Source organism: Canis lupus, chromosome 37 (assembly GCF_011100685.1).
Source record: "Canis lupus familiaris isolate Mischka breed German Shepherd chromosome 37, alternate assembly UU_Cfam_GSD_1.0, whole genome shotgun sequence".
NCBI classification, from domain to species: Eukaryota; Metazoa; Chordata; class Mammalia; order Carnivora; family Canidae; genus Canis; species Canis lupus.
The window spans coordinates 23097342-23111732 of NC_049258.1; the positions used below are offsets into that span (position 1 = coordinate 23097342).

General features: G+C 50.4%; 1 protein-coding gene and 1 long non-coding RNA gene across 2 annotated transcripts in view; one reads left to right on the plus strand and one right to left on the minus strand.

Moving 5' to 3' along the window:
- The first annotated feature begins 591 nt into the window (after nucleotides 1–591).
- On the plus strand, nucleotides 592–3324 carry LOC111094342. The gene is made up of 2 exons (XR_005385374.1): nucleotides 592–1036; nucleotides 3113–3324. It is a non-coding gene; the product is annotated as an uncharacterized LOC111094342 (long non-coding RNA).
- Nucleotides 3325–3730: 406 nt separating this feature from the next.
- MARCHF4 (membrane associated ring-CH-type finger 4) overlaps nucleotides 3731–14391 on the minus strand; it is a 114172-nt gene continuing 103511 nt past the window's right edge. Inside the window, exon 4 of the mRNA XM_038585684.1 lies at nucleotides 3731–5736. Coding sequence (XP_038441612.1) covers nucleotides 5369–5736 — 368 coding nt within the window. The 3' untranslated portion in view covers nucleotides 3731–5368. The remainder of the gene's footprint in view (nucleotides 5737–14391) is intronic.

Consider the following 14391-nt stretch of genomic DNA (forward strand, 5'->3'; position numbering starts at 1 on the left):
GTTCTCAACCTGTAGGGTGGTTTTGGGGGAATTAAACGAGTTATACATAAAAAGCTTGAGGTGAGTCTTGACATATGGAACATGCTATGCACTTAGCTGTTTTTATTATTCCCCCCAAAAGTGATTGGGGGAAAGGGCTGTATTATCAGAAGCAGAACCTGAGTATCTGCTTCCTTATTTAACAGATTCAGAAGCAGATGACTGCCTCTCCATCAGAGGGGACCCCCTCCCCCCGGAATGAGAATGCCCTGGCGGTGCTGTGTGCCATGCTGCCGTCTGTCCTAGGTACCTCGCCTTTCCTCACCGGCAGGACCTCTGGGGCATACAGAGCATGAGACCTGGACCAGCACCAGGGCCATTGAGGTCACTCTGCTTCCAGGACTTTTCCCTCTCAAATTAAGGGGGCACAGGCACAGGGTAAGCCTGAGTCTCCTTTCTTCCCCAAATCACCCCTGATCATGGCTCCTCTTCTTCCCTGATTATCTACTGAGGCTTTGGGTCAAAACTGAGTGTGATTGTGAGGTGGTTAGCACCTGGTTATGGGTGGCCTATATAAAGAGGAGGCGCTCTCCCTGGCAGCCAGAGGTCAAGAGGGTACTGAGGACAGCTGTTCTCATCGGGCTGGGGCCTGGGCAGGAAGAAAGCCTTTGCTCTGGATTCCTGTTCCTACATTGGGCTGGCTGGCTCCTATGGGCTGGCGTCCCATAGGAGACGCCTAGGGCAAGAGGCAGCATGAAGAAGGACTTGGGGTTCCCTCTGGTGCCACAAGTGGGTTCTTAGCTAACCAGCTGGCCACCAACCCAACACAGCCCAGACCCTGGACTCAGATCACTAAGAGTCATCCTGGAGAGTCATCTAATTGTCCTTGGCTCCCCAAGCGCCTCCCAGTTCCCACCTGTCATTCTGCCAATAGGGTGGGTGGAGGTGTGTAGCGGGGATGGTCTTAGGGTCATTGCATCACCGCTATAGCCTCAGACCCTTGCAGGTGAAAATCGCTCAATTGCTTGTTACTAGGGAACAGGGTAATTGAGACAAGGTGAGGAAGAATAATGCAAAATGTGTTTTTCCCTTGCCCCCTGGCTTTCTTACCTCCCCAATATCATGAATTCTGTTTATAAAGTACATCATTACTCTTAGGAATCGGTTATTGTTGTATGCAAGCCATGCACCTCTACCCTCTGCTATGAGTCCTTGGATCCAGGGGGCAAAATAACAAAGGAGCAGCAGATTATTTCATAGAGACTAAAAATTTCTATGATTTTCTGTGCTGTAAGATGGTGACAGATTTGATATTTGACAGATAGGAACAAGGCTCAAAATTGTGGGGTCCTCCTAAATTTCATGGCTATGACCAGAGCCCCCAGTCCATCCATCACTCTGCACCATTCCCTTTGATCCAGGACCAAAAGCCTAATTTCCAAATAGGATTTTTTTTTTTACTTTTTTTTTCCCTTAGAAAGAGAGTACTCTGTGATGTTTTATGGCCCTTTGTCCATAAAAATGTGGTTGAACTGTGCCCATTGTCCTCTCAGAATTCCCCAGGACTCAGATATAGCCAACTTTCTATTATACAGGCATCCATTCAGCCAGCATATTATCTGGACAGCAACAAAAATTGTTAGCTACACTTAGGTTTATGAGTTTTTGGTTGGTTGGTTGGTTTGGGGTTTTTTTGGTAGGGAAATAGTTTATAATTATTTACTCCCAATTTCCCCAACTTCCAAAATTTTTCTGTAGACCTCCACCATGATGACCTCCCCACATTGGGCTGACCCAGATTTCCCTTAAATTGGTGTCAGTTGTCCTGCGGTGGATTGCCTGGGATTGAATTCCATATGTTTATGGCCTGGTTACTTCACTCTTTTGCCTCAGTGTCCACATCTGTAAAACGAAGATAATAATAATGATATCTGCTTCATCAGTTGTCGGAGTACCAAGTGTGTCGATACATGTACGGTAGTTAATTCGGAGCCTGGCACACACTGAGAGCACCGGGTCTTAGCTAGTCCTTTGTCCCAGGCCTGGGGCCATACTTACAGATGATACGCAGTGAATTCTCTGAAATCTAGACATTTGTCTGCTGGTTTGAAGGGTGATTTGCACATTCAGAAGGGGCAATGGCCTCTGGTTGTCAGGGTGCCCTTCTTCTCGCTCCTGAGAGATGCCTATAAAATATAAAAACCCAATCCATTCATTTTTGTACCCATAAGTTCCATTTCCCAAGACACAGGGAACTGACCATCCTATTGGGTAGAGAAACTGAAAGTTGACATTTTTATTTTATTTTATTTTATTTTATTTTATTTTATTTTATTTTATTTTTGACATTTCTTTTCTACTCTGTGATTGCTCTTGGGAGCTAGAGTGTGAGTTGACAGAGGAGGAGGCGTTTCCCAGCATGCCGAAGGTATTCCCGTGCTCTTCTGGGAGTGTTTTACTCATTCAGATTTTTTTTTAAAGATTTATTTATTTAAGGGGGGAGGGGCAGAGGAAGAAGAAGAGTCTCAAGTAGACGCCTTACTGAGCGTGGAGCCCAGTGTGGGCCTCAATCTCATGACCCTGAGATCATGTCCTGAGTTAAAATCAAGAATCAGATGCTCAACTGACTGAGCCACCCAGATGCCCCTCATTCAGAACATTTATTAAGCACCAACTGTGTGCCAGGTACTGCTGAGGGTCCTGGCAGTAAACGAGCCCCAATAAACTCCAGAATGCCGTCAGAACTTCTCATCAATCACCTCTCATTCAGTAAAGCACATTCTGAATGACCCTAAATGACCATGAGATTCTGAAGTGTCCTGTGAATCACCGAAAAAGATGGCTTGATGGCTGGCCACTGTAGTTTTGGTGACATGCATATTTTGTTGCATTCTGATTTCTTTTTCTCGGAAATATGTAGTCTAACTAACACATGTGTATTTTCCATAAATATTGAATTAAACCGAATGGCCCGTTCCTAGAAGGCCTGGAGAAATAGACAACTTTACTCTACATAAGTTACTTGCACTTTCTGATGGTTTTACCTTGCTTGTAGGTTTTCCTTGCATGTGTTTTTTGGTCTCTCACCAATTATTATTTCTTTCCTGACCTGCTGCGTTGGGACCTTCATTAGGGGAGGAACCTTCCTAAGCACATGGACATCCCACTGAGGACATTGCCTGAGCGACTGCTGGCCTGAGGCCGAGGGCCAGGGCAAGTTCAAGAGAGGAAGGGTCTGGTGCCTGGTGATACGTGCGAGCCCTCTCTCAGGCCCCCCCACCCCCACCCGGGTTTGTTTTTCTGATATTCAACAGAAAACTGTCAGGAGGACGACGTCCTAACACAGCTCTCGCCTGTGGTTCTCTCAGCTTCTCTGAAATGACCCGATGGGGTAAAAATCTCTCCCAATTTCCTCGAGCACTAATGGTCTCTGCTTCTGGGAGTCCTGGGCAGAAACTTAGGGTTTGGGGGTTGTTCCCCTTTCTTTGACTTGAAGGAATCTATCTGCTAGGGAGCCGGTGAGAGGCCAGGAGGGCCCGTGCTTTGCCACCAGTTCTCACACACACACACACACACACACACACACACACACACACACCTGCCCCATATGTACCCTCAGGGAGAAAGGATTTCTTGCACAGAAGACACTAGGGGCGGAGCACATGAAGAAGAGGGGCAAGTCCAGGGTATGCTGCGGAGGCCGAGCTGGACACCGGAAGGGCAAACTCACGTATGGAAGAGAACACGAATGATAGGGAAAGAAATTTTATTTTCAAGCTTTTAAGAGAATAATACAAACAACAGAGAGTTTTAAAAAACCCTAAAAACTAGTTTAAAAAAGTACTTGACAGTGTCCCTTTCACACCCATGGATGGCGCGGCCGTTGTGCATTGACAATGAGAAACTCTGCAGGTGCCCACCCGCCGTGGCCTCCCTGCCAGGGTCCCCAGGGTCCCCGCGCCCTGCCTCGCTGCACGGGAGGGACCAGGGCGTGTAGCACGGAGGGATGACTGCCCAATACTTAGACTGGTCTCGCTCCACTCCCTGGGGGACACCCCGCCACTGCCTCCGTCTGTCTGTCTGTCCGCTGCGGCAGCTCTCCCGGGAGACCCTTGGGTGGGAGGCGCTCAGCCTGGGGTGGGGGGGTCCTCGGGTCTCTGCTTGCACCAAAGCCGGAGAAGGCCTGACACTGAGCACGGCCTGGCCTCGGGCAGGGTTGGGGTGCTGGGAGGTCACTCGTGGATGGACAGCTCTGAAGGCTGCACCCCCCGCAGCCCGCGGCCCTGCTTGGGATACACACCCACCCCCCGAAATCCGTACTTTTCTCCAGTTGCGTGTGTTTCTTGTAAACATCTTCCAACCAAACCACCATAAAATAAAGTAACAAGGGCACACAAAGACACCCATCTCCAAACCTAAGCCCCCTCGGAGCCCCTCCAAAATTGGGAGTTCTGAAAAGAAGCCGAAGTCACCCTGCGTCTGGGGGTTCGCTCCAACACCGCCCCCACCCCCCGCACGCAGCCCGGAGTCCCTAAGGCCACCCGAGCCAGGAAGCCTGCCCACCCCATGAGCCCGGGGGCCCACGCAGGTGCCGCCGGTCATCCTCGCCGGGCCCCTACCCATCCCTCTCCCTCCCCACCACTGCCCACCACAGCCCAAGGAGAAATGAACCCAAACTGGAGGGGAAACCAGGCAGGCCACGGGGCTTTCCCTTCGCACACCCTTTGCACTTCTCCTCCCAGCTCCCGTGCACACGCCGGCACCACCACCGCCAGCTGGCTGGCTTCACCCACCCCCGAGCCCCCCACGTCTCCCTGGGGGGTGTTGGGTGCTGGGCCCCTCTGGGATGTTTGTGCCCCCACATCTCCCTGGGGGATGCTGGGTGCTGGGTCCCTCTGGGATGTTTGTCTCCCACGTCTCCCCGGGGGGTGTTGGGTGCTGGGTCCCTCTGGGATGTTTGTCCCCCACGTCTCCCCGGGGGGTGCTGGGTGCTGGGCCCCTCTAGGATGTTTGTGCCCCCACGTCTCCCGGGGGGTGTTGGGTGCTGGGCCCCTCTGGGATGTTTTTCCCCGCCAATTCGATTCGTTAGGTTCCGGCTGCGCTGCGCTTCCTTGTCGAGTTTGCACCGGAGTTGGTCGCTCTCGTCGAGGATTGGGGTCGCCGATGAGAATCCTGAAACCGCTCTGGACACTGGCCTCGCTGGCTCCAGCTCTGACCCTGCCTCCAGGCCCCCTCCAGGCCCCCTCCAGGCCCACCACCCCCCGCCTGCCCTCCACGCCGGGGCCCCCCGGGGGCCGCTGGCCTCCCCACACCTGCACCCCAGGCGGCGCCCCTTCCCGGCCCAGCCTCCCCCCGTGCACGGTCACGGCCTCGCTGCCGGTGGCTCGTCTCACACCGTCGTGACCCTCATGACGAGCTCCCGGCTCCCGCCCTGGGGGCTCCGCTGTTCATGAGGCCGTAGGTGACTCAAGATGTGCAGGATGGTGTAAGCACAGTGGTGGTCGGACAGGGGGCCTGGGGGGTGGCTGGCCGCCCGGGCAGGGCCTTCCTCGGCGCCGGGGGTGCCCACGGCCTCCTCTCCTGACGCCGGGGCGTTGGCCTGGGTGGACGAGGACGTCCGGGGGTTTGTCCTGCCTCCCGACTTTTGATCCTCCAGGTCTTTCGTCTTGTCATAGTTCAGCACTTTCCACTGCTGGTTGACGGCCTGCCACCGCTTAAAGATGCGGTACACGGAGGGTCCCTCGTGCACGATGAGGCCTGGGCAGCAGGGAGACAGAAAAGCAGAGGCCCAGTGAGAGCAGGAAGCCACTGCCGGAAACCAGTCTCCCTGTCCTGACACGCTGAGGTCGCCGCTGGGGCACCGTGGACGTGTGGTGGTTGCTTTGCTCCTTGCAAGCCTCCCTTTGAGCCCCGAGCCCCAGGTTCCCAGCCCTGTATTCCTTGAGCGTCTGCCTTTGACTCAAGGCCTGATCCCAGGGCCCAGGATCGAGTCCCGCATTGGGCTCCCTGCATGGAGCCTGCTTCTCCCTCTGCCCATGTCTCTGTCTCTCTGTCTCTCATGAATAAATAAACAAAATCTTAAAAAAAAAAAAAAAGAAGTAGGAGGTGGAAGGCCTCCATACCTAGTCCACGAAATGGTTGAGTGCCTACCTCTCCTCCGCCCCTCCCATTTCTTGACAAAACCCCAAATCCTCATCCACTGAGGTGTAATAGACTCGCCTCCTTCTACCATGCAGCCAGGGCGCCTGGCCCTTAGCAGAGGATGAATGAAGCGTGTGCTTTCAAGGCTCCGCGAGCGATACCCGTGGGCACCCCATACCTGCCAAACAATGTCTGGAATTCGACTGGTTAACTCTTTGCTACCCTACAAATAGCCCAGTGCTACTGAAATACACCCCTGGGAGAGAGAATTTCGACGGGGTTATACTCCCCAGAAGCAGGGTCGAGTCAGAAAGGAGCCAGACAACCAGGCAGATAAAGGTCAACTGTGCACCTGCTGTGGATGCGCCTGGCGCCAGGGCACGTGCAGGGAGCAGGACGGCCTGAGTCCTGCCCGCCGACAGCTTAGGTTTTAGTGGAGAACTAGACATTGTTAAATATGTTAATAATATTGTTAAATATGTTAATTAACACATTTAGTGTGTTATGTTAAAAACATAACAGAGCAAACGGACTTATTTTAAGTTTAATAGATGGGTGTTTCATTTCCCCTAAGGAATCCTTTAGGAGTTTATTTCGTATCTGATAGTTATTTTTATTCCCCGATGGTTACATCTTAAATAGTTATAAGACCCAAACCAGGAATTTGATATTAGCATAGTGTGGGTGTAATTTTATCACATATAGATTTGTGTAATCACAACTATAGTCAAGATAACAGAACTATTTCATCACCACTAAGTTCTCCATCGTGCTGTCCTTTTAAAATTAACGCTCAGCCTTCTATGGACACTGACCCCCACCTCCCCTCCAATCCCTAAACCTTGGCAATCACTAATCTTTTCTCCATCTCTATAATTTTATCATTTTTTAATGGAATCATACAGGTTATGACTTTGGGGGATTTATCCCCCCTCCCCCACCACCCCCATATAACTTCCTTGAGATGCATTCATGTTTTTGCATGTAGGAATTCCTTTTTATTACTGTGTCACATTCCATGGTATTTACGTACCACAGTTTGTGTAGCTATTTACGCATTGTAGGGCATAATAAATAACATAACACAGCAGACACATAACCAAACCCATAAGACTATCTCAGGTGCTGACACATGCTACGAGGAAGAGAAAATAGGGTTAAATAGGCACTGGCGGCAGACACTGAGGGTGGCGGGAAAGGCCCTTTGGGGGAGATATTTACGTTGATATACAGATGATGAGAAGGAGGGGACCCTGCAAAGATCTAGAGAGAGAGCATGTCAGTGATAGGAGCTGCAAGTGCAAAGACCAGGGGGTGGGCACAGAATGCACACGGGTCAGAAAGCGTGTCAGTGGGAACCCTGGGTGGCGCAGCGGTTTGGCGCCTGCCTTTGGCCCAGGGCGCGATCCTGGAGGCCCGGGATCGAGTCCCACGTCGGGCTCCCGGTGCATGGAGCCTGCTTCTCCCTCTGCCTATGTCTCTCTGCCTCTCTCTCTCTCTCTGTGTGACTATCATAAAAAAAAAAAAAAAAAAAAAAAGAAAGCGTGTCAGTGCGGCCAGGGTGTAGTGATGAGTGGCAAGTACAAAGAGAGATGGGGCGGGGGGAGGTCAATATGATAAGGATTATAGGCCATGGCAAGGGATTTTTATTTTATCCTGAGTGTAATGGGAAGCCACTGAAGGGTTTTAGTTGGGTGGGGGGTGTTGTGATCAGCTTCACCCTTCAGAACGTTCCTTCTGGCTCCTGTGGAACACTAAACCGATGAGGGAAAAAAATAGGAGCAGGAGACTAAGCAAGAAGTGATGTAGTGATTCGAGCAGGAAGGCCTGGTGGCCTAGACTAGGGTTATAGCGGGTTCCATGAGAAATCGTGTGGTCAGGACATATGTAGAGGTAGCTCACAGGCTTGCTGACAGGTAAGGCATGAGTCAAGAGAAAAATCTGGACAACTCATGAGCTTTGGGTGCTGCTGCCATTTACTAATGGTATGGACTTGTGTGGCGGTGGTCATGACTGTATTAGCTTCCTATTGCTGCTACAACAAATGACCACACACTTGGTGGCTTAAACAACAACACACCTGAATTCTCTTACAGTTTTGGAGACAGGAGTCTAAATTGAAGGTGTCAGAGGGCTGGTTCTTTCTGGTGGCTTTGAGAGGAGAATCCATCTCCTTGCCTTTAAGCTTCTAGAAGTCACCCGCGGTCCCTGTCTCTTCCCTACATCGCTCCAACCTCTTTGTTCCAATGTCACATCCCCTACTCTTCTGTCAGTGTCTCTCTCTGCCTCTTTCTTATAAGAACGCTTGTGGTTACATGAGTCCACCCAAATAATCCAGGATTCTCTTCCTATTTCAACATTCTTAAATTAGTCACATCTGCAAGTCCCTTTCGCCACACAAGGTAATATTAAAGATCTCTAGGGATTAGGACCTGTATGTCTTTGGGGGCCATTATTCAGTCTACCACAGTGGTTAATTGTTGTATTTTGGTTATGGTAATTTAAGATGTCTGATAGAAATCTCACTGGAAGGTCCAGTTAGGCAGATGGACATATGAGTCTGAGGTTAGGGAGGGGTCTGGCCCGGAGGTAGAAGCCGTCAGTGTAGAGGTAGAATCTGAAGCCTTAAGAATGTTTCAGGTCTCCTGGGAAGAGAAGGTAGATAGATAGGAGAAGAAGGCCAATGACAGATTTCTGGGCCTTCTCATATATAGAGGTTTGGTGGAGGTAGAGCCAGAAAATGAGGCTCTGAAGGAGCAATAAATAGTATAGAAGCAAGACCAGCCAAGTGTGTAGACCCAGAAGTCTGGAGAAGGATGTGTTTCAAGAACGTGTGCTAACTCTCAAAGGGCAGCTCAGGTGGAATGAGGAGTGGCCATTGGCTTAGTAGGCACAGGCGGAGGGAGGATGATGTGAAAATCAGCTAGTTCTCCTCCAAGAGCCTCTTTCTCCTCCATGATGTCATCAGCTAAGATGGAAGGGATATGGGAGGAAGTGTTAAAGATTTGTGGAGAGAAGAAAAAGTGGGAAGTGATTATCTTGGAAAGTGGGAGACTGAATTTACAGATCAGCGAAGAATTGTCTGACAGTGGGACTCTTGGGTGGCTCAGCAGTTGAACATCTGCCTTTGGCTCAGGGTGGGGTCCCGGAGTCCCGGGATCGAGTCCCACATCAGTTTCCCTGCATGGAACCTGCTTCTCCCTCTGCCCGGGTCTCTGGCTCTCTCTGTGTGTCTGTCATGAATAAATAAATAAAATCTTTTAAAAAATTGTCTGACAGTGTTGAGTGTCCATTTGAGATTTGTGGCCACAAATTTGACATGAGTTGTGTGGTTTCTCTCCATACCTTCACCTGCTTGCCAGGTGCACCTATGGAGTGAGAAAGTTGAGTTTAATCAGTATAGACTTATTCCAGGCAAGTGAGATGGGCAAGAGAGGGCATGAGAATTATGGATGCTTCCAAGGGAGTGGTTATCACACTGGCCCACGGAGACTCAGCTGGGGAGGAGGCAAGTGATACACAAAAGGGATAAGGAAAAATGGAAAGTGATAGGGTCAATGCCAGTGGGTCCCTTTGAAGTTACAGAATTGCTGGAGTCTGTGAACTACAAGGATGGAGCTGGAGGGTGACGCTCAGAGAGTAAGATGTTTAAATCCAGACTCTGGAAGTGGTGTGGTTCTTGGTGATGATGAGGTCTAGCGAACGTCCCCTTGAGAAGAGGCGGGGGTGGGTTAAGGAAAAGACCTTTGGAGTGATGAGGTGGTAGCCAAGGAGTTGGACAGATTATCTGCATCAACCATCCTCAATGCCATCAGACTCCTTGTATAATAAATATACTTTAATATCCCCTTTCATATCTTGAAGTGAAATTCCTAAGACAATATAAGCTACTGTGGTTTCTTTTTAAAAAAAAACTAAATGAATATAATGCCCTAAACAGATAATGTAAAGCAAAACACAGGGGAAGTCATTGATGACCAGACAATATAAATTTCAATACAAATTCTGGGGCACAAGTACGTTAGAAAACAAAATAAAACCCTCAAAGATTTCCAAAGTGCATAGAGGAGTGTAGGGGATGGTAACACCCCTACTGAGAGCCACTGATCATAGAGATGCTGAAGACAGGAATGTGGGAGCCAGTGCATGAACCAGGTGCCCCCCGGAATGAGAGGAGCGAGTGGGCAGCCAGCAGCCAAGAGCATCAAGAAGGGGAAAGGGGGTGCGGTCACATATGATGGCATGCACTTCAAAGGGGCTGGGGCTTCTGAAGGATGAAGGAAGAGAGGCGGTTTGGAAGTGGTAATGGGGAGCAAGGAGGATGTAGACCTCAACTCCAGGCCTCGTAGAATCCAGGAGAAAGAGCAGCTGCCACTTGAGTCAGCAAGAAACAGTGTCCTCGGAAGACAGTGAAAGGAACACTCACAGAAGAAGTTGCTAGTGATGGACCATGAGGTCCAGACGAAGGGCTGGGAAGATGGGGCCAGTGAAGGGAAACGCGAAATAGGAAAGTGGTGGCTGTCCATGTCGTGAGGGTGGTCTGGGAGGCTGGGCCCTGTGATGGGGGGTGCGAAGACTGGGCATTCGCCCTGCAGCAACTGCCAGTGGAGAGGGGTGGCTGCTGGCCTGGGGCCTCTGGGGGGTCGGGCGGGGGACGAGCTGACTCACAGGAGCAAACAGCGATGAGTCACTCCAGCCTCCTCAATGTCAAGCAAAAGACACGGGATGGAAACATCTCAAAGCTTCTCCAACCTTGAACACACTGTGACTGTAGGAGACAAGATAGCCACCCACTGCCACTCTTGCTCTAGTGTGACAACAGCTCCTGAGACGGCGCTCTGGCAACAAGTTTGCAAGAATTTGTTTGAGAGACAGTCTCCCTGTGGCCCATGTGTTCCTAATCTTTTGCATCATGTGCCCCTTTGAGGACTTGATGAGGGCTAAGGACCATCTACCCAGAACAAAGACCACACAGATGAATTTAGAGGCTCATAAATCTCCAGGAGCCCACCCCTGGACCCCTTGTATGACTTGCCTCATCCTGGACAAGGAGACCTCCTCTCTCTGCCCCCTGTCTTCTCACCCTCCCCCAGTCACTTCCGTCCACCTTGTGAACACGTGTCCTGGGTCCATTACTTCCACAAGCCTATTTGAACACCACACTGCTCTTTCCCTGGACCATAAGCCCCTCGGGGACAGAGGCCCAGGTATGGTTGAGGGTTGGGCAGCCGACACAGTGGCAGGAATTTAACGAGGCCTTGGTGATGATGGAGGAGATCGGGGGGCCTCAGGGAGAGAGAAGTAGGATCTTTTGAAGCCCCAAACTAACTCTTTCCAATAAGAGCCACTACACTTGATTCTTAATTAGCTTCTTGATCAGGCAATTTTACCCTGATTGAAGAGGGTGGCTTAAATTTTTGGTCTGAACACCGCCTTCTAATTATCTGTCTAGTGTTCAGGAAGTAATTAAACCACTTTAATGGATAGATGGCTGAAGGGGGAAAGGTGCACCTGTGTTTGTAGATAATGCTTGTTTAGCAAAAATGGGAAAAGCACAAACTGCCTCATTCGCATCCACTCCCCTTAGCTGTCCCTCTGCTTCCCGCTCGACAAATGACTTATTGATTCCTCCGGTGGCAGTATAAAAACAAAACAAAACAAAAAAACAAAAGTGGAGGAAGATGCACGGGGCTCTTCCAAATGGGACAGGTGAAAATAGGCAAGTTGAAGAGATGGGAGAGAAGGAAAAGGGTTGGACACGGCAGGGGATGGAATGAGAGGCTGAAATTAGGAGGGAAAAAAGCTCTTGGCAAAGGGAGGCAGAGAAGCAATAGAAGATGGGCCACTGGAACGCATGGCAATATGGGAAACCTGGTACGTTTTGATTGACTTCTTGTCTGGGGTTTCCTGTTTCACTTAACAGTGACCTCATAACCACTTACAAAGAGCCCAACCCTGGGCTGTATTTGTGGAAAATCCAGTTCCAGAAGAATTGCGACCTTCAGCTCCCTGACGTCTCTCCAGCTCTGGGGGCAACTCTTCCCCACATCGCTGGAGGTTCTGTAAGGGTCAGAACACTTTGCTTGTCATCGTGTCTCTCCCCACTGGCCTCCAGTTGGAGTGGCCCTTTGGTCAGCCCAGGAGGAGGGGGGATGGTGGCCACTGGGAGTAGGTGGTCCTGCCTGCTTGGCTCCGCCTCCCCTAACTCACCACTGACCCAGTGCTGTCAGGGAGGCCTCAGTCCTTGGTTGGGATTAGCATCCCAATCCTGCCCATCTCTTCAACTTGCCTATTTTCACCTGTCCCGTTTTGGCCATTGGCTCTTGCTGTGTCCAAAGCAATGAGATATGACTTAATTCTACGTAAGTCATATTTCCTGAGTACCTACTATGTGCTTCTCTGAGTACCTGTGAGACCAAAAAAAGCTGGTTCTTAAGAGGCCAAGGCTAACTGAGAAGTCTGCAGAGAGGCCTCTGGCCCCTTCAGGAATGCCCAAATCCTCCTTTCCACCCCTCATCACCTGATGGCATCCTGACTTAAGTGGCAAAAAAAGTTACAGACAACTCTACAGCAGTGCTTCTCAAACTTTAGCACACATCACAACCAGCCAAGGAGCTGGTTAATGCAGATCATCCCCCGGCTCTACCTCCAAAGAGTCTGAATCAGTAGGTCTCGGATGAGGCCTATGGGTTTGCATTTCTAAGCCGCTCTGGGGTGATGCTGATGCTGCCTGTGTGGGGACCACACCTGAGTAGCACTGCCTAGAACATGGTCCTTATCCTGGCCTACTGCCTCATGGAAGGCTCTAAATTTTGGTCAAATAAAGAAAGGTAATTTTTTAAAGATGTATTTATTTACTTTTTAGAGAAGGAGAGAGAGATAGAACAAGCAGACTCCCCACTAAGCACAGACGGGGCTCCATCTCACCACCCTGAGCTCATGACCTGAGCTGAAACCAAGAGTCAGACACTCAACCGACTGAGCCCCCCAGGTGTCCCAAGAGCTATCAGGTAATTTAAAAAAATACTCTAGTTCCAGATGTGACAGGCATGAATATGAAAAGCAACTAAAGAAATGGATACTTCTTCTGCTAGACCCAGAGGACTTTGGGTCCCACAGTTCAGAGGCACCTCACCAATGAGCACTCACTGATCATTCCAAGTGTCTGCCCCTTATAGGCCCGTGGAGTCAGGCAAGTCACTTCCTCTTCCTGAGCCTCAGTATTTTCTTCAGGAAATTGGGACTCATACCTCCTTCCTTATAGGGTTGTTATGAGATTGAAGGAGGTAACGAGTCCTGCATGCTGCTCCCTGTGCTATGCCTGGAACACATTTTAACACTCAAAGCCACATGATATTGATTATTGTGGGGGCTAGGGTGGAAATTACAGGACAGAAAAAGCCCACGCACTTCTTTTCCTCCTTCTTTAGGGCCAACCGTATTCCCAGTGCAAGCACCTGTTCTTCTGACTCCTCACTGTCCTTCCCAGTCCTCAATCTGAGTCATTGTTTATAGATGAATAAGATGCTGGGGCTGAAAGGAGCTCTAGGGACCAGCTGATACTGCAGATGTGGTGACAAGCCCTCACTCCCGCCTCCTCTCCCATCACCAAGGGCCTTCAGCAAGTGCCCGTGGAGGGATGCTCCCCGCTTGCAGCATCCCCTGAGGTCAGACTTAACCCTGAAGCCCCACCACTGCTAAGCTCATCTTCCAGGTGCTAAGGCTCGGCCCTCTCAGAACCTCCACTAAAGACCTTAGCAGGCAAGTGTGGGAAAGAAATCAATCTACCCAGCTACTTTGAGGAGGGGGAGTCGGTTAGAGGTGCTGTCGTGAGATGGCATTGGCAGTGCAACCCAGCTACCCAGTGTTCTCCACCGTTACAGCCTCCTGCCCCTTGCAAGTAGAGCCAGGCCACACTTCTGGGGCCCCTGCTGAGGAGTGGTGAGATGTGGGTCCATCACCTCCTTTGAGCAGGCTCACCTTGACTCAATTGCTTTGGGTCTTGGTTTGGGTTACTCTTTCAGCAATAAAGACCTAAGAGCCAGAGGACACGGAAAGCTTTCAATGTAGGTGAGGCAAGGCCACCTCCCCTTTGTGTTTCGGTCCCGTTGATGTCTGTCCCCTTGGAGGTGACTTCTATTAGAATTCCCTTCCCAGCAGGGTCCTTGCTGGACTGGTTGACCTTGGTCAAGCCCATCAGAGCCATCCTGGTCACTCTGCTCACTCAAGTCATCTCGGGAACCCGTGAAAAGACCTGGGCTAGAAAATCAT